At 42.4% G+C, this 18,938-nt stretch overlaps 1 protein-coding gene and 1 pseudogene across 1 annotated transcript in view; one reads left to right on the top strand and one right to left on the bottom strand.

Moving 5' to 3' along the window:
• ATP8A2 (ATPase phospholipid transporting 8A2) overlaps positions 1–18,938 on the bottom strand; it is a 470,091-nt gene that overhangs the window by 378,673 nt on the left and 72,480 nt on the right. Inside the window, exons 18-23 of the mRNA XM_006915835.2 lie at positions 16,724–16,773; positions 14,527–14,596; positions 12,741–12,825; positions 11,625–11,764; positions 9,912–10,050; positions 2,019–2,083 (exon numbers count right to left, since the gene is read on the bottom strand). Coding sequence (XP_006915897.1) covers positions 2,019–2,083; positions 9,912–10,050; positions 11,625–11,764; positions 12,741–12,825; positions 14,527–14,596; positions 16,724–16,773 — 549 coding nt within the window. The remainder of the gene's footprint in view (positions 1–2,018; positions 2,084–9,911; positions 10,051–11,624; positions 11,765–12,740; positions 12,826–14,526; positions 14,597–16,723; positions 16,774–18,938) is intronic.
• Positions 6,074–6,192, top strand: LOC112482945 (annotated as a pseudogene).

Raw genomic sequence — 18,938 nt, 5'->3', positions numbered from 1 at the left:
TTGTGTGTATTTTCAGTGTATATATTAAGATTGATGAGGGGGAGAGCTCAGATGGAACAATGAAGCGGTGGGGCATGTTTCTTAAAATATTCTCCCCAGGACCATGCTGATTTTTCCAATTCTGCAGTAATGAAGAAAACCATGGGAAAATAGAAATATAAATAATTTAGTAAATTTCACGATGAATTCTAACAAAAATTAATGAATTTGAGAAATTCAGAAATAAGACCACAATAGACAGCAAAGTCGAGGTAACACCAAGCAAGAACTGGGTCAGCAAGGTGAGTACCTAAGGCCTCGTCTCTGGACCTAATTTAAGAGTTTTTTGTCAAGATAAGCCACTCTGCAGAAGCCAAACTCTTCAAATCATTTCCTACTCACAAACTATCCTGTCACTTCTCAAGGAAGGGAACTGATATAACAAAAACTGATTATAACTCATGGATTCAATGGAATAGAAAATCCTATAACTTAAATAAATTAAGATATAAAAATAATCAACCTCTAAAACTAAAATCTAATATTTAACTTCTGTCAATGCCACACGATAACAAGGAAAAGAACGTCAAGTTAATATATTAGACTATGATAAAGAAATTGTATATGGCCATGAAGTAATAACTCTCCACGTAATTACAGTCAAAACAATTAACTTGAAGGAAATAAAACTGTTTTTACATTCGGTATGGCATTTTAGCTTTTGTGATTTTCATACAAAGGCAGTGAGACTTTGTCCTTCTTGAATCTCCGTGTGGAGATTTATCCATTGAGTCTTGTCTACTACTAAAACTATAATCAAACTGTACAGTAAGCTATTTATATGTCTGCAATAATTTCCTGTTCAAAATACACCAGACTTCAGTTTTATTCTGCAAAATCATTTTCAATTACATATTTAATCTCTGTGTTATTGCTTAAATTACACACATACCACCACCCCCCACCTAGATCCTGGCTGCAGACTCTGGCAGCAGCTGCCACATATGTCAAAGGGTTATTATTATGGTCAATAGCAGCCACATGTGCTAGTTGGCCACACAATTTGTACCCTATGACCTAATCCAACCTTTCGGATTTTGCTAATGTTTTTCTTAAAAATACAACGAGCGATTCCTAGTACTCATGATTCAGAAACAGAAAATACGTGTTCTAGAAGTAAGGCCTCACAGAAGTATCATTTTTCTCTCTAGATCCCAAAATAAGCAACTAGTTAGGGACTTAGAGATTGACAAGAGAAGGGGCGTCTGGAAGAGGGAGAGAGTGCCTGGCCTGCACAGGATCCATGGCCTTGCCAATTTGCAAGTATAGAAATCTCTGTGCTGTGTCTCCTCCATCTAAAATGATAATTAGTCCTATCATCGGCTGACGGGAAGTGTGGCTTTGGGTGCCTGTCAGTCACAAGCCCTTGTTAAAAGGCCTGACAAATGAATCTCATTGTTCAGCTCATATCTTCATATCAAACCACTTCCCAGGTCATAGGTTACTCTCAAATCAGCTCCCACTCCTGGTCTCATCAGTGACTTTCAGCCATGACGGGGTGGGTAGGTGTCTAAAATGCTCAGAGAACCATGCCATCCAATTCCCTATGAGCTGGTGGCATTAGGAAATTAAGTACATATGTATCCTATTACTATATAAATTTAAACAACTCCTGACACTTGAATATTATCTTTAATTTTAAGTTTGTACTAGGAACAAAATCCTACAAGTCTCTTTAGTAACCAGCACTGGAATTAACCATCACCACTTAATGAAAATCACAGCAGGAAGTTAAACCAGATTAAAAACTATCCTATTTTAAATTCACAATTCTAGGTGAGTAAAATAAAGTATTATCAGGCAGCAATGTTCTAAGCTTATTATTTTGAAGATTAAAGATAAGACTTGATAATATTTGTTCATAAATAAAAACAGAAACACACAGTAGTTTTCTGTTTAGATTATCAGGCATAGTAGAAACAAATGAATAAAGAGTATAACATGGTTATATCAAATGCAACTTTTGAAAAACTACTTACATCCAAAGAAGCCTCCTTCAGTAGGATCAGGGCCATATTCTGTGATACCAATCGGCAGGAATATCCTAAGGAAGAGAAGGGACAACACACGTGAATTGACCATTCCGTCCATGAATGCGTCTTTTTTCAATGGTTGTTCGAATTCAGCTTCCCTTCTCATATCTTCCTTATCATCACTTTAGAGCTACTGGTTCATAGAGAAGAACTGGGCAAGAGTGAAGAGTAGGAAAAGTAATTTTAGATTGATTTTGATTCTTGCAGACAGCTTTAAGAGAACTGCTTGGGGAGGTCTTCGTATCTAATGCTGAAATAAATACGTGTCAATTTTCTGTGGATTTTTCTTTATCCTTGTCATCCTTGTATAACATTAGTATAAGCCTTGGGTTATCTAAAATAACAGCAAACACTTTAGAAAGACAAATAAAATCTAATGGTGTTCCTAAATCAACAGAACCATGTCTATCATCATATCAAGATCCCTCGTTTGCTTTTTGAAAAAGTAGGTGATTCTTACAACTGATTTCATAGGAATACTATTCTCCATCGAGGGAGTCACTTTTTGTACCAAAAGTTCAAAGCAATCTTCATTTCAAGAATTAAACCCGGGTTTTTTTTTAAAGTTTGTTTTAGAACAAAAGTTTTCTGACACCAATTCTTATCTACAATTTTCATCCACTTTTTAAATAAAGTTATCTCTATGGAGTGCAAGATACTCTTTTCCACATATTTTCTAAGAAGCTTTTTCTTACTCAGGCTTTGCAATCCACTCTGAGACAGCTGGGGACACTCAGTGACACCCGAGACCAAGATGAGAGCATCTACCGACTCCTCCCCATCAAATCCACACACCCTGGGGAGGAGGTGGCTCCAGCAAACCGCCAAACCAGGTATCTGTCGGATCTCTAGTCTTTAAAATTACCCTCCACCTTCTCAGTGCCCCTCAAGAGAGAGCTGGCATCGTGTGCTTTTTACCAACCCCCATCTCAATTCATCTCATTGAGGAAAGACGAGATTCCTTCCACCTGTAAACTGGCCCTGACAACCCGTTTTTTTCTCAGCACCTTAAGCTAATGGGTCACTGATTACAGACGCATGAAACAAATCATCGGTACACAGAATTTCAACCTTGGAACAAGGATGAATGTGACAGTCTCAAAGAAGGGCCTTAACCAGTGCTGTTTCTAAAGCAAGGAGAAGCCTGCATGCATTCTCCTCCACAGCACAACGGAAATATCCATCCCCACAGGTGCTACGGTAACTAGAAACGGAGACAGGCACTGAACTAGGGGACAAGCCACAGAACTGTCGTGTTCGTGTGCTCGGTTCCCCTCAGCAGGTCTCCTTTAAATCTTGGGAAGACTCTACTGAAAGACACACAATAGAATTCCAGACAGACAAAAATTAAGACCAAGAAAACCTTGTTTTTTGTTTTGTTTTGTTTTTGTTTTTTGAGGAGGAGGAGGAACAAATATTTTTATTTGTTTATTTTGGAATGTACAAAGCATATCCTTCACTGATTGTCATTCGAGAGGAATATTTTGCAAATCGGCTCAGAAGACAAATTTTAGTTTGAAAGCACAAAATTATAGCTTTTAATCCAAATGTTATTTTTTTAAAGCAACACCATAAAGACATAGTCCAGGCTGTTAACGATGGTTATCTCAAGGGAATGCAGTTATTTCGCTTGTTAAAACTACCACATGTTATTTTAAAAACTAAAACAAACTGAATGATTTAAAATCACAATACCACACAGGCAAATATCTATTAAACCTCTAAAACAAAACAAAAAGGCATGGGGTTGGGACATGATACAATTTTCTGTGCGTTTTCAAACTTGGTCATGTCCGTATTTTAACAATAGGGATGAGTAAAAATGAGAATTTCCCAGAATGCCATTAAAATTTCTGCGTGGTAGGACTAAAATAATTGAACTCTTTGTCTCCCATTAAAACTTTACAAATGTATTCCTCCTTCACATAAATTCTCAGGCTAGGTCCAGAAGGGAGGCCTATATTTTATTTTCATTCACAAAAGGAGATATTGCCATTTTAATCACTTCCACGTTAGGCTCACTCTTTCTTTATCCCCAGAGACTTCAGGCAACTTCATGCCATAGAGACTGTTACAAATTTAGAAAAGCTGATGCAAAAGGATTTGCTGGTAGTTTTTGATTTAAACAACAGCTGCAGAAGCGAGCTGTAATTTTTAAGCCCTAGCTTGCTGCTTTATTTTATATTTTTCAATTTAAGCGGAATGCCACTTGACAACTGAAGCTACACAAAGATATGGAAAGACGTTAAGTACTTTTCTAGCCATTGCGGGGGAGAGGGCAATAAATAAAACCACTGACACCTGCATGAATTTAAATATACAAAGCTAAAGCTTTCTGAGAAGGACCAGGTTGCTGTTTTTCTTTTCATTTGTAAAATGGAGCGAGATTTTGCTTAGAGAATTATCACACAGAACACTTGCAGTAGACAGACCATGGAAGTTTAACAGAGTTAACTGTGACTTAGCTAACGGAGCACATCAAATTATGTCAATCCACGTTTAGTGTGCTTGATTTCTAATGTTTTTGGATAAAATGAGATCAACTCTTGGAGAAACGCCAGGTATGAACCGTCAGTCCGCACTTGTAAATTGACATCTAGTTCTTTACTCTCGCGGTCTAACAAGACAGCCGTAAAATGACTGAGACGAGAACCTGGGGGAGTTCACTTTTTACTACAGCTGAAACTAATGGTACGCTACAAAGGTGTTCGGTCTTTCGACAACCTGAGTATGATCAGCGTCCCAAGAAATCGAAACAGTACAGAGTCTATAGTACTGAGAGCTGGACTCGATTCTAAGACAATAAGATAACGATTCATACTAAAAAACACATTATCAAACCCAATCTCTTAGATCTTGCAATCAGGGTCTCTTTTTCTGAAGTAAGCTCCTATCATCAAAGATACATATCCAAATCCACTTTTCCTCAGCCATGGTTTTGGCAGGGTTAGGGAACATTTATTCTTCCTAACCATGCATCCTAGGATCGGGTTAATGAAGCTACACATTGTTGGGATGCAACAGGCTTCCAAACCCTCATTAAGTGTGCTGCTCGTTCTGAATATTTTCACAGAGAAAGCAGTCAATCGGCATCTGATTGTGTACGAAGCACATGCCCGACACCAGGAATGAGTGATGAAAGATGGGACCCTGGCCTTATTCATGATGGAATCAAAGAGGCTCAGGGCAGACCCCTTCGTCATCCCGAGCCCGAAGGCTGAGGACTCTCCCAGGGTTGGTCACGGCAGGGCACCTTCCCTCCAGATCCTTCGGCCCGTCTTAGGAACACTCCGTCACATGCCAGACACACTCGGTTTCGCCTCGTGACCTTCCCCCAAACTGGGCCCTCCTGACCCATTCTGAGCTCAGTCTCTTTTTTTTATTCCTACCTAAATAAACTCTTGAAGCCTCAGGTTTTAAGCCTATCTCATCTGTCAAGTCTGCCCAGGTCTTTTTCGGCTCAGATAGTTTTCCTCCTGGGAAGTGAACGTCAAGTATGGCAGTCACTTGCTCAGATTATCAGCACTCTCACACCTCTGTGACCTAGGCTAAGTGGCTTGACGTATCGGTGCCACGGTTTCGTCTCTCAAAAAGAGGTAATGCCTACTCAAAGGGAATTAATTATAAACTTTACATAAAGGACTCGGCACAGTATATAGCTAACATTCACTAAGTAACTACCGGTTATAGCAGTCATGCTTAAGATCTCTACTGCATAGTTAGTGCTTCCTGATCTGCTTCACTCATCATTAACTCATCCCCCTATTAGAGAACATAGTTCCCCTAAGCTGATAGCAGGGCATCAGGTGACAATGCTGGCTGCACGTAATCAAAGAAATAATGTATCTGACTTTTCTGGAAAAACAACACTAAAAGTATGAATGCCACCAAACACTGCCCCAGCTTCACCTGCGCATAGGGACTTGTCTTCCTTTTAATAAGCAAGGCAATCTATAGATAATAATAGGAGGGGCAAATACCATATTTCAAACTTACTTAATGTCTACGGCCATGCCACCCTGAACAAGCCCAATCCCATCCGATCTCGGAAGCTAAGCAGGGTCGGGCCTGGTTAGTACTTGGATGGGAGACCACCTAGGAAGGCCAAGTGCTGTAGGTGTTAAAAATAAAAAAAAAATAAAGGATTGTAAGCTGACAAGGTCCTTGCAATCTGTGAGGTCAACCAAGGGTTGCCTCGCCTAAAAAAAAATTAAAAATAAATAAATAAGTAAATAAAACTTACTTAAAACTCTTAAAAAATTAAACTTCTAAGACTACTGAAGCGGTTTAAGAGTGTCACATGATGGGGGAGGAAAATGCAAGGGGAGGGCAGCAGAATTCCGACTCCCACGTGGATTACGATGAACGCCATTTCCATCTTAATGACTTTAAAATGGAACACCCACCAGGATTTTGTTCTCACTCATCCTACATTCATTAGAGACAAATTACAGATTCAGAAAACTTCACATCTAGCGTCTAACTATTTAGAAGATGTTTTTTATCCAGGGGTAACAAGGAAATGACGGCCACACGAGTCCCGAAGGCCACACCTGAGGTTTCGCTTTAGCCTGGCTGATGCCAAACTTTAAGCCTAAAAAAAGAAAATTGCCGACTCCTTAAAACGCAGCTAGTTTGCATAAATGCAAGCACAGCATAGCAAGGGTCTGAAACCCACAGGCAAGATGACTATCTACGTACATAATAGTCACAAGAGACACAAATATCCTGGATTGGAATTTGGCTAAGCATATTTATTTTCAAGGCATGAACTACAAGTTATACTTTAAAAATAAAATTTCTAACTATGATCAATATAGATCACATGCTAAAGAGAGCCAACAGCCCAAGCACACCACAGGTCACCTTCAACTGTGAGCTCTTACTATATGTACCACGAAGGACATGCTGCCAACTAAAACTGGATGAGTCAACAATTGTAAGGCAACCCAACTTCAGAGACGTTAAAATATAACAACAACGGGCATCTTACAATGGATGAAATACAGAACCATTCTCCCCAGGTCTGCCAACTAGAATTTCAGGGAGTGGATTTTGTGAAAGCTGTGTGACTCCATTTAAAATGAGCCCTGAGACCTAGCACCATGTTGGTCACTAACAGAGCGTGACCTTTGTAAACCCTGAATTTCCCCGCTTGACACGGTTCGCATGTAAAAGCTAAAGACAGTGTCCAGAAAACAGTCTTAGCACAGAGCTTGGTGCTCAGCAGACACTCTTAATTTGTTCTCTTTCTTTATTTCATCCAGAAGTAGAACCTCTGGACATTGGATCTTCTTCCCAACTATCTCCTGGGTACCCCAAAACACATGTGGAGTGCAGTACAGTGTACGGAATATCCAGTCAGTACAATGAGAGAGATCAATAATGGTTCTTTTACTGAGGGGATGAGGACTATATAGCTAGAACATGGGCTTAAAATCCAGAATGCACCTGGAACAGGGCCTCGTGATGCTTAGGCTGTCACCCATGGTCTGACACGAGCAAGTCTGATAAAATGTCTGGACGTCTACATGTTCTGTATCATCTGCAAGCTCAACAGATATTCTAAGTCAGAAAACGACATTTAATCTCTCATTATCACCCAGGATTACAAACTTGAGTTCTGAATGCAAAGTGAAAAAAGAATTCAGGCATAGTTTCTTCAAAGAACATAAGTTTCACAGCTGTCGATAGCATACTTAGCAACACCAAAGAGATGTTTGAATTCTATTGACAAACGTGCACAAATATAAATACAGCAAAGCTCCAGGATAAATCTGAGACCTTGGCAAAGTCATCAGCTTAGAAGTAGGAGGCATCATCTTCCAGTGGTCTTGAGGAGCATTGGCTAAAAAAGACCAATTTTATAATACCGATTGTCAATTATAATTAAAAAATTAAAAATAAAATTTAAAAAAGATCAATTTTAACATATCTAATGGATGTGAGTGCTTCTGAAACCAAAACTACAAATGCTGTTATACCTTCTTTGAAAAACAGCACAAAATAATATGACTGTTACCTGTAAAAACTGGACAGGTATCGATTGTCTCATAAGGCTTGGGGACACCCACTGTGTGCAAGTAAAACGTTCCTTTGGGAATGAGAACCTACTGGTGTTTTCTGGGTTGATTTTCAGACCTTTGCTTTTACTTGTGTTTATCTCAAACTTGGTTAGACTCTGATAAGCTCAGGTGTAACACAAAGAACAAGCAGGAAAAGGGACATGTGTGCTCTGGAGGGCAGGGTGACGCGGCTAAGGCAGCAGGAGATGGCAGTCCCCTCTCACGCTCGCTTCTTGGGGTGAACACGAGAAACGCTTATGGAAGTTAAATCCGGGGCTAGGGACCAAGGCTGTTTGTCCGGCAGAAATACTCGAATATTAAGAAAGCTTATCGCTACAGTTCGATTTTAACTTGCATGTTTACCCACTTCTTTTATTATTGCTGGTGGAGATCAGAAAACGCATCCCTAAATGTTAAGCTCTTCAGGGCGGCAGTCAACTCTATGTGCCCTATATGATCAAGAGCAGGTGTTTTAGGCCAAATTTTAAGGGAAATAATCCCTGAAGGGCCGATGTACATAGAAAGAGACATTATACCAACAGCGAAGGTATGACCCTTCATTATAAAGACGTAGCCAACATCACCAAAGGGCTGTAGCTACAGGTTTATAATTTTTGGTAGCAGTGATGGCTCTGCACAGAAACATCACCACGCTGTTTTCCAAAATCATGCTTTTGTGAGACAACTCACACAAATCGATCAATGGTCTATACCCGATGCTTCAGAGACCACTCATGAATCATATGTCACACTCTTGTGACTTTAGTTTCAGTTGGTTGGGAGCCCAAACTGCATTTGATAGCTATAGCCCTGGTAAGAAATGATTAAACGGCTTTTGTCCAATTTAAAAAAAAAAAGATGAACTTCACTCTAGATGGTAGGTATTGTCTATAGTCAAGGTTATCCCTTTAAGAGAGTCAGAGCTGATTCAAAAAAGAAGGTTCAAGAAAAAGAGCACCACTGGATTCAGCCAATAACGTTTTAGGGAATTCACTCTGAACAAGACAACCGTCACTTAAATTCAGATGTTCTAGTATGTTTCTTCCTGAAGCGAGCTGTAACAAAGAATCTGTTTCCATAAATACAAGTCATGTCGTCCTTATGTATTAATTCCATCACATATGCACCAGGATTTGTTAAACCATAATGGTGACAGAAGTACCAGATGATTTTTAAAATAAATCAAATAATCAAAATTAGATTTTTTTAAAAAAATTATTAGTTTCAACTCCTTTTCAAACTTAAAGTGTACCTCTTTAACACAAGTGAAGTTGGACTTAAATTCCCTGTCTGCAATTTCGATTTCTGTGCGATTCTTAGCGAGCAAAAAAGTTGCTAACCCAAGTGAGGAAGGGAAAAATACAAGACTCTTAGAAAAACCCATCAACTGGTAAAATCATAAAAATGGTTACAATTATGTAAAATAACAGTACATATTTAAACTTAGTGAAAACATGCTCTCAGTCTCTTAGACTAAAATTTTGTGAAGAAATCAATAATAAAATCCAAGTTGTCAATTCTTGAATTCTATAATCCATATAACTGTGTTGAACACTTTTCAGGAAGATGCAATAGTATAATGTTTTATAACAGGCAGATAATTCTCATTAGAGCATCTTCATTTGATTTTGGTACAATTTTCTTGGCCTTAGAATGAAGAGTTCTCTAAAATATAATCTTCTATGCATTTGGGGACCCCTTAGGCACTTCAAGAAGACACTTTAAAAATGACACCAAAAAAACAGTATCAGGGAACTATTTTAAAATTAATTACCTATATTAATTGCAGTTTCTTGCTTGTCGCCTGTCAACACCCATATTTTAATTTCTGCCTTCAGCAGAGTTGCTATAGTTTCTGGAACACCTGCTTGAAGGCGGTCTTCTATGGCTGTGGCTCCGAGTAACAGTAAATTCTAGATGAAAAATACCTCTGATTAAAGTTTGGTATGTACGTAAGAGCAGCATTTATGACGAAACCCCGATGAAAGAAAGGTAGTCACAGGGTTCTGAGACAACCACCTTATTTCCTCCTCATTAAACCTTTGTTTGCAGAAAATTAATAACATCTAGATGTGTGGCATCCCAAAACCACTCGCAGTGTGAGAACCTCTCCAGCCACGTGAGCAACCCAGTACTCATCGTTCATTTTTGGTCCACAGGCACGTTGGGACAAAAGTCACTGGCAGTTGAGCACTCGGGCGGGTTATCCTGAGGGTATTGATAGTGCCTTAGCCCGTCCCTTTCACTCCACAAACGATCAAGTATTATGTTACAGTTCGCACAAGAAGGACTGATTCAGTGCTGAGAAGCTGACCTCATCTGAAATTGAATCAACTGGTGAGGAAAGCCACCCCATACACCTGTGCACGTCACCGATTCAACCTCTTTTCCGATTCTAAAAGGAACTTTGGATATTTCCAATAAAGCAGGGCAAATAAACACTTGAATTCAGTTCTGCTCTTACCCAAATTCCATTAAAATGATAAACAAGTGAGTATAAAACTCAAAAGCTGAGTATAAAAAAGCAAAGCGGAAATAAAAACACATACACACACACAAAGGAATAAAAACAAAAAGCAATCAAGTGATGACTTCAGAGGTATAAGAAACTGAAAACTGGATGGACCAATGGTTGCTGACAGGACACAGAAAAAGGCGAAACCCAGCACCAAACCAAAACTTAATAACTACCCTGCATTGCAGTTTCAGCCTCTCACTGCAGTGGAATCTGAAACCAGTCAGTCTGGAATTTTCTGATCAATATGAGTGAGGCGATCTGCCTGATAAGACCCCCTGCCATTCCCTTCCTCACAAAAGAAGTTGACCTGGACCAAGAAGAATCTTTTCTTTCTTTTGGCTAATAATTCCCCGGCCACACCCTTCTGCCTTTAAAAACCTTCCATCTGTACAATGCCTCAGAGCCCCATTCTGGTTGCTGGATGGGGTGCTGCCCCAATCACAACCTGCTTAAGCAAGCCAATTAGATCTTCAAATTTACGAGGTTGCATTTTGTTCTGTAACAGAGGGAATCCAATATATAGAAAGCTAATGTCTTTAGGTAAATGGAAAAGAATAACAACAAAAATCAAAGTAGGCAATATGGAGTAGCAGTGGCAAAGCTTAAAAATTATTAGATTAAGTAAGTGTGAAATTCTCAGTATGTATAACACTAAGTATATCTGGCCAGCTTACGAATTCTGATTGCTCCTGTAACTCAACAGAATGAGCTAATCTTTTTAAGCCTATTCTGAGGCAATCCCAGAAAGTCACTGAGGCTGTTTTTGACCTAAAACGTCTTAAGATATCATTTAGCTGAGGGTGGCTGGATCTCAGATAGCTCATAAAAACTAAGTGTCTCTTAAAGCGAAGAAAGAAATGATTAAAAGCAAAAGCTCACGAGAAAAGAGAACATCACTTTATAGGGAAAGGATTCCTGCTCTGAGTCATCGACTGACGGGCGGTGACGCCTCTCCTCAGGCGGCAGTACCTTCTCGATGATCTCGTAACAGGCCTCCAGCCGCTGAGCTCTGTCTTTCAATATGGTGCTGGCTTCTTGATAGACTTCCAGCCACTCCTCATAATCCTTCTCTGAGAGGTCAGCGTAAGCCACGCAGAGAGTCCTCAGGCCTGCAAAACAGCCACAGAGGCACGCCACGCCATGCGGCTCCGTCGTATATACCAGCATGCTCAAAAAATCTGAAGGAACCAACGCGTTTTAGGTCGCTCTAATTCAACTTTCAGACACTGAACGAGGGAATTTTAAAACAGCTCTAGTGTCTTTTAACAATAGAGTTGTTTTAAAGCTGCCTCTTCTGCAACTCCGAGTACAGGAGGAGCCATGAGAGGGGACTTCCTCGGCAGAGGGGCCCAGGAGCGGTGCCCGGTCCACGCGCAGACAGACAGCGGCAGGTGTCAGCAGGCGGAGGCGGCAGGAAGCACGTTTCAAGACGGCAAGAGAAGCCCAATGTGCTACCATGTGAAAGATCCAGACTCGAGCAGCCATGTCTGTGTGTGTGTGTGTGTGTGTGTGCACGTGTGCACATAAATGCACACGTGTAGTCACAGGAGCACGTGACAGGAAAGCGGCAGTCAGCACTTAAGGCTCCAGCTTTTATCCGTGTCGTTTAAAGCCTTTCAGAGAACTGCCTTCCTCGTCTTTCTCTATGAGTTCAGTGACTTATTTCCTTAAGTCGTTAGCTTCCTCTGTGCCACTTCTACGGAGTAAACTTTACACTGTCGTAGGATAACGAGAGAGAGACGGGAAAATAACAACACGGGCTCTCCAAGAAAGGGGGCCGTAACTGCGAGCTGATCCTACGTACTGTGACCTGGCCTGCCTTCTGCCTCTGCACTGCAGGGAGAGAGTTAACAGTCACATGCAGGTAACTGAGATGGACTGTGCCACGCATCTCGTCACTGCCACCGGCACAGAATGTGACGGCTGGGGACGGGGGCTGGCGCTAGAAGAGCACACTCCTACCAAGCCAGGTGAGCACAAACATGACGTGTCTTCAGAACGCGACCGCCTACCCAAGCTCCAGCCACGGGCCCTTGAAACTACAACATCAATGGTTAAAAATAACATTTCCAAATTTCGACTCACCTTCCGTGGCAAAATATTCCAGATGGCATAACGTTTCCTCCATGTATTTTGAATCTTTTGAAAGTCTCTCAAAAATTACATTATCCTGTAAAATAGGGAAACATGGTGACTGACACGTCCTTGAGAAGAGCTTCGGGTCAGCACTGCCAGCGTGGCTTCGTGTCCGTGCTGTTCACTTTGCGTGCGTGAGACAGCTTGAGCGGGCGAGTAGAAGCTGAGCTCTTGGCTGACGTCAGTCAGGAGTTTGGAAAGCGAACCGGGCATGGAGGCATCAAAACGAAAGCATGTTGGGGAGGACCACAGGCATCAATCAGGAGAGTCAGGGAGCCCAGGGGCGCTGCCTTCACCCGAATCTGCAAAGCTCATACCACAGTTTATAACGTCTTTTTGCAGAAGTGGGGAGGGTGAAACACACATCCTATATTGTTCGAGCACATTCTTGCTTCCTGCCGCGGTCAAAGCTCTCAACTAGGGCGGGTTCGACCCCCTAGGCACTGAACCCAGGTGAGTGTGACGACTCATCACCCGGTGACGACTGCCATGACCGACAAGCAGGGCTGGGGGACCGGATGCCACAGGTGATCCACCAAATATGTTATAAACAGTACAGTTTTAGGACACTGAATTTTTCTTAATAGAAATCTAACTTGGTTGGGGCTGTGGGGGTGGGGCGGACGGTCAGGCTGAAGAGAATTAAATCCTATAATTCCTACTGCAGCGTTCCTGTATTCACGCCGTTTACAGTCACAGCCTTCCTCTGCGCCACCCCCACATTGTGCCCTTTTGTACTTTCTGTGGTACTTAGGACACAATGGCAAATAAACAAACAAAAAGTTTAAAAAGCATGTCACGTGAGGACATAACCTAGGTGACCCTGATTTCTGTTGTCACTATAAACGCAGAATTCTTTAATGGGTTCAGATAGAATGCATTTAGACATCACATGCACTACTCATTTTTTCAAAGCTCTAGTCACAGTATATTCAAATAAGGCCATGTTTCTTCCCACAATTGATAAAGATTAGTAAGATTTTCAACCAATCATGATCCTAGTATGTAGCTTCATCTTTCTGACACGGTCTCATAAAATGAGCTTAATAATTCTTTCCCTCAATGCATAACGTCATAATTTAACAGGATATAGTTTTGTAAGTTAGGCTTATTGGCAATAACATCTTTTCTTAAAGATAATATGTTTAGATTTGATTCCTGGGAGGCAGAAAGGACAAAAAGCCAGACCCAGGAAACTGACCAAAGGGGGCAGTAAAAATGTGGCCACAAATGGACATGACCTTCATGCCTGTTGCATAGCGCTCTGATGAGTAAAAATATAAATCATAAAAATTGAGAAGAACAGCTATTTTAAGTACTCGGAGAGGTGGATATAGCTCTCTATGTAGACAGATATATAGATATATAGATAGATAAATACCTATATCTATCTCTCAGGGTACTTAAAAGAAGATTGTCACAGGTCAAAACCATTTACTTTATCTTCCCAAAGTCACCACCACTGTGTGAATCTGGAACCAGAACTCACACTCCAAGGATTCCCCATGACACAGCGAGCTTCTGTTTCTGAAACCAACCGCTGACTAAAAGCAAGCTTTCCACGCACCGTCTCTGCCACCCCGGCTCGAGCCATCATTACCCAAATTGATTGGCCGCAAACCCGAAGGAGCCGTCCAACCTCGGGCAAACTACCAGGGACAGGGAATGAATGACAGGGACAGCAGCTGGGAAAGGCAGCAGCGTCCGCTGGGCCGGGCTCCCAGCCAGTACTTACGGCCCCTTTGCAGTAGAGCCGGAGCTGTCCCGCGGGCGTTCGGACAATCACAGACATCCTCTTTCTGTTGCTGTAAGAGTGAAAAAAAGGAAAGTCGTCATTGGTCTGTTTTATCGGACCTGCGTCCTTTGATTAAACAGCAAAGAAATCGGAAGGTGAGCTGGCAGGCCCCAAAATGAGCAAGTTCCGTTTTTCCCTATTTTCCCCTCAAAGTCGGACTTTAATTGTACACCTCCCGCTCTTTTTATTTACACATCATGTACACACACCTATTCCTTTCCCTGCCGTAGAAACAAAGTGGTATAGCTATTTATAGAAGAGACAGGAACAGAGAACTTAAACATCTACTGTGAGCATCTGACTCCCTTCTCATGATGCTCTGTAAAAGAACTTTCCTTCATTGTGCAGCTCGGAAACAAGACGTAACCTGCCCAGTAAGTAGCAAAGTGGGAAGCTTTGCTATGAACCCACTTAACTCAAAAGCCCCTCGTTGAGTCTTCCTCTCGCCGGGGAGGAAAGAAATGAGCAGTCAGCGCTTCTCTCCCTAGTCCAGCAGGGACGCTGCCTTCGTCACCTTCCGTCAGGACCCACCCGCACTCAGGGGACCTTCCATGGCTCCCCACGGTCTCCGGATTCCCCTCCCTGCTGACCCCGCCCCCTGTGCAGCCTCACCTGGGCCCCCACCGACCCCTCCTGCAGCGCCAGGCCTTAAGCTCACCAGAAGACCGACCACTCTCCTCTCGTCCTTCCTTCCATTGCAAAATCTCTTCCCCCCGAAACACGTCCCAGCTGCAGTGGGCCTCAGACCCCCCGGGAAGGTCATTTCCAATGGACTGCCCGTTCCAAAGAGTAGGGGACATTCTCTCTCCAGCTTTGTGTCCATTCCCGCATCCTAACGCACAGCGCTGTCTCTGACCTGGACTGGAATCCTCTCTCAGCTACCCTTTGAGCAAAGTTATTCGTCTCGCATTTCAGTGTCTGTGTAAAGCAGGGCTGACACCAACTACTTCAAAGGAGTGACTAAGTGGCATCTGGAAAAAGATGAGTCGACTAAAACAAAAAAGAACCACGAATGACTTTTTTGTTCCCTCTCACTCTCCCATGAGAATTGTTTTTAATACATCCTCACGTCTCCATCCATATTCACCTGTTTTTATCCAACTCTCTTCTCTCCGCCTCTTCCTTCCAATAATAACTGCCGGTTCCAGTTAATGAAGCCACACAACAGCACACGGTTTCCGGGACATCAACAAAAGCTGGGGCATGAAACGTCTGGAGAGATGTTTGCTGTGTGCCTCACCTCCCCCCCACACAGAGACCCCGTCCTCTGCTCCCCACAAGAACTATTATCAACCCTCTCTCTCTCTCTCTCCTCTTGGACACTCAGCCCCAAGGGCTCCTGACCCACCAAAGTTCAAGTTCACCATCCCAACACTAACGACTAGAGCTGGAAAGCACTTCCTACGAGAGGGTGAAAAAACTCATCTTTTTCAAGTAGCTTTTAAAGCAGACAGAGCAAACAATGTGGAGGTCATTTAACAAAGGTTACTGAAAACCCCACCTACTTTTAAGAATAAGAAAAGATGCTTTCGAGACGGCAACAGAACCTTGCTCTAGTATAGACAATTCAGTGTTAAGGAGGAAGAAAAATCCAAAACGTTAAGGTATTGTTTATGACAAACTATGAAGCACCTAGGGAAACAAACAATCTAACAATTATTCCCAGGTCTTATATTAAATAAACTACACTGGGAAAGACTGAGTTCAGATACATACAGGAGAACTGGCCGCCTCAGACCAGGCCTCTAATGGGATGATCTGATCTCATCTACCCTCATTTGTCAGTTTCTCAGACCCTGCATAGAGTGCCCGGATGGACGTGGGAAGAACCAATGGAAATAAGGGACCTCAAACACTGTAGACGTGTCTGTGGCTCCTGACAGAGGACATCTGGTTAGGGAAATCTATAGAAAATGAAGGATATGAGAGCACAACATTTCATGTGGAAAAAAAATTTTTTTTTTTTTACCTATTTCTCTTTCTTTAATGAAACCTATAAATTCCAGGGAGAAGAGGGCTTGTGGAGATATATTTACTATATTTAATACTTACGTTCTATATTTAATCACACCGTCAAGCAAACACTCTGATGACGCTGTTACACATATAATTTCAAGTACGTGAAAGAGAAACATACCTAGAAAATTCCAGGACATTAAGGAGTCCAAAGGTCTGTTCCTGTCCCATCTAGAGAAAGAAAATCAGGCTCTTAGCTGAGATGCGAAGTATTAAAATCTCAAAGCAACTGTCTCCCCGTTATACACCTCCCCACGGCCACACCTGTCCCCCTCCCCCTCGCCCTCATTCTCAGGGCCTAAACGCCTTTTCAACCACCTCGGTTTCCTAGAAGTCAGTCTGGTGGGGTCAGAGCTCCCCCTTCTGGTAGAAGCTCTGCATTTTTCTCCAGTTAGTTTGGAGGTCATAAAAGCCGGCTGACGAGGACACTTTCAAGACATGAAAACAAAAGGTGCCAGCTACACAGGTCCCTCTGAAAGCTTGGGGCCAGCTACACTTCCGCATTCAGAACTTCATGCATTTTTCAGAAGCATACGCGTACACCGTAACGTCCCCGGGGCAATGCTCTGTAACAGAACGCATCAATTTTCTTCAGCAAAACATGTGACTATTCACACTAAGTGTGATCTGTAAAGACCATAAACAGCCTCCTGTCACTTCTGGTTAGCTTTAGCTGCCAATCTCTATGCCCCAAGTTTAGCAAAAAACTTGAAATTCAAAACTTCTTGGATTTGGGATTTGAAAATAAGGAATTATGAATCTGCCATCAGATGTTATGGCAATTAATGAAACATCCATTTGTTCAGATTCCTCAAAGTTAGAACCTCAACGCTCTCAATTTTTTTCCCAGACTATTCCAGATCATGTATGTGCCATTTTCAAACTTTTTAATTAAATCTCGTCTCTATTTCCCCAACACATCACAGTGGAAAGGACGTGGGCTTTAGAGTTCAAACCCAGTTTCTGCCACTACATGTGTGCCTTTCTTAGGAACGGTGATAGCACCTGACCCCTGGGTTTGACAGAAGCAATTACATGAAGCGACATGCAAATTACCAAGTGTGTGACTAATACACCACAACACGGAATAATCGTTATTGTCCCATCCACACTCCCCGCCCTGTCTCTTTACATCCTAAAACACAACTAATGACCCACTTAATCCAGCCTGTAAGGGCTTTCGTTCTCTTTCTGCCACCCCCAGTTTCCTTTCTCCTCAGTCCTCTCAGCTCTGTCACCTCCCAGTGCCCACTGTGTCAACCCTGACCTCGGCACCAGAGCTGTGACGGCCAGGAGCTGACCCCCTGCACCATCGCCATATTGGCTGCTCCCACGGGCAGCCCATCGACTCAGCTGTGAAGATTATATGGCAGGCCACGTCATGTAAACAGCTGGCCACCAACTCAAGAAATTTGTGGTTTTGACGCTACCCCAGTATTAAAGATTGAACAGCATTTTGAAAGGTATCGTTATTTTTGAATCGTAATTAATGAGTCCTCTATACTCCACAAAATGTGGCCTTAATTGTTTAGTAAAATGACCCAGTGGTGCCAGTCCACTTCTCACCGGGTCTAATGCCACGATGACGAGGTCGACTGGCTCCCTAGCTTCCCCCGATTTATCCGGCACTGTGAGCAAAGCAGAGGCAGCCACTGTCCCCTTGTCTCCCCCACCAGCCACACGCCCTCCCAATCCCCATCGCTGCGTGTCGAGGACAGCAGCCCTGTACAGCTGAACACCCCGCATGAAGGTTAAAACAAGTCTCCTCCAACTGAAGGGGAGGAAGACTTCACTCAGGAACAGCTTCTGTGGAGGAAACGCTACCGTCAGTCAGGACTTTGTTCCTCTCTGACTGACTGCACACTCCCCTAAGCTGAGTTCCCTCTGCTGGTTGAAGAAGAGTAAAAGTAAATATGAGCTGATCTCTGTACTCCATTAAAAAACAAACAAACAAACAAACAAACAAACAAAAAAAACCCCACCGAAACTGAAAATGCCAAGAAATGGGCACTTTGGATAAGGTATGATATTTTATAGGTTTTGCATGTAAGTAAAGGAAAAACGGACTACCACCGGGTCAGGAACGCCTTCAGGTTATTATATAAGCTACAAGTGAATTTCTAATGCATTAAAGAGGCGTAGGGATTTAAGGATGCGTAAAGAAAAAACTCGCAATCATCTGTGAGTCCTTCCCAAACTGAGGGGCGAGAAAGGCAGAGGAGAGAGAAGGCCGCGAGCACCTCCAGACCCTCATCGACCCAGACTGCGGGAAAACGCGGCCCCTCTCACTGGTCATCTCGGAAAACACCAGTGCCCTGCCAGTCCCGATCAGCAAT

The sequence above is a fragment of the Pteropus alecto genome, unplaced genomic scaffold (assembly GCF_000325575.1).
Source record: "Pteropus alecto unplaced genomic scaffold, ASM32557v1 scaffold16, whole genome shotgun sequence".
NCBI classification, from domain to species: domain Eukaryota; kingdom Metazoa; phylum Chordata; class Mammalia; order Chiroptera; family Pteropodidae; genus Pteropus; species Pteropus alecto.
This window is presented reverse-complemented; position numbering and strand designations above follow the sequence as displayed.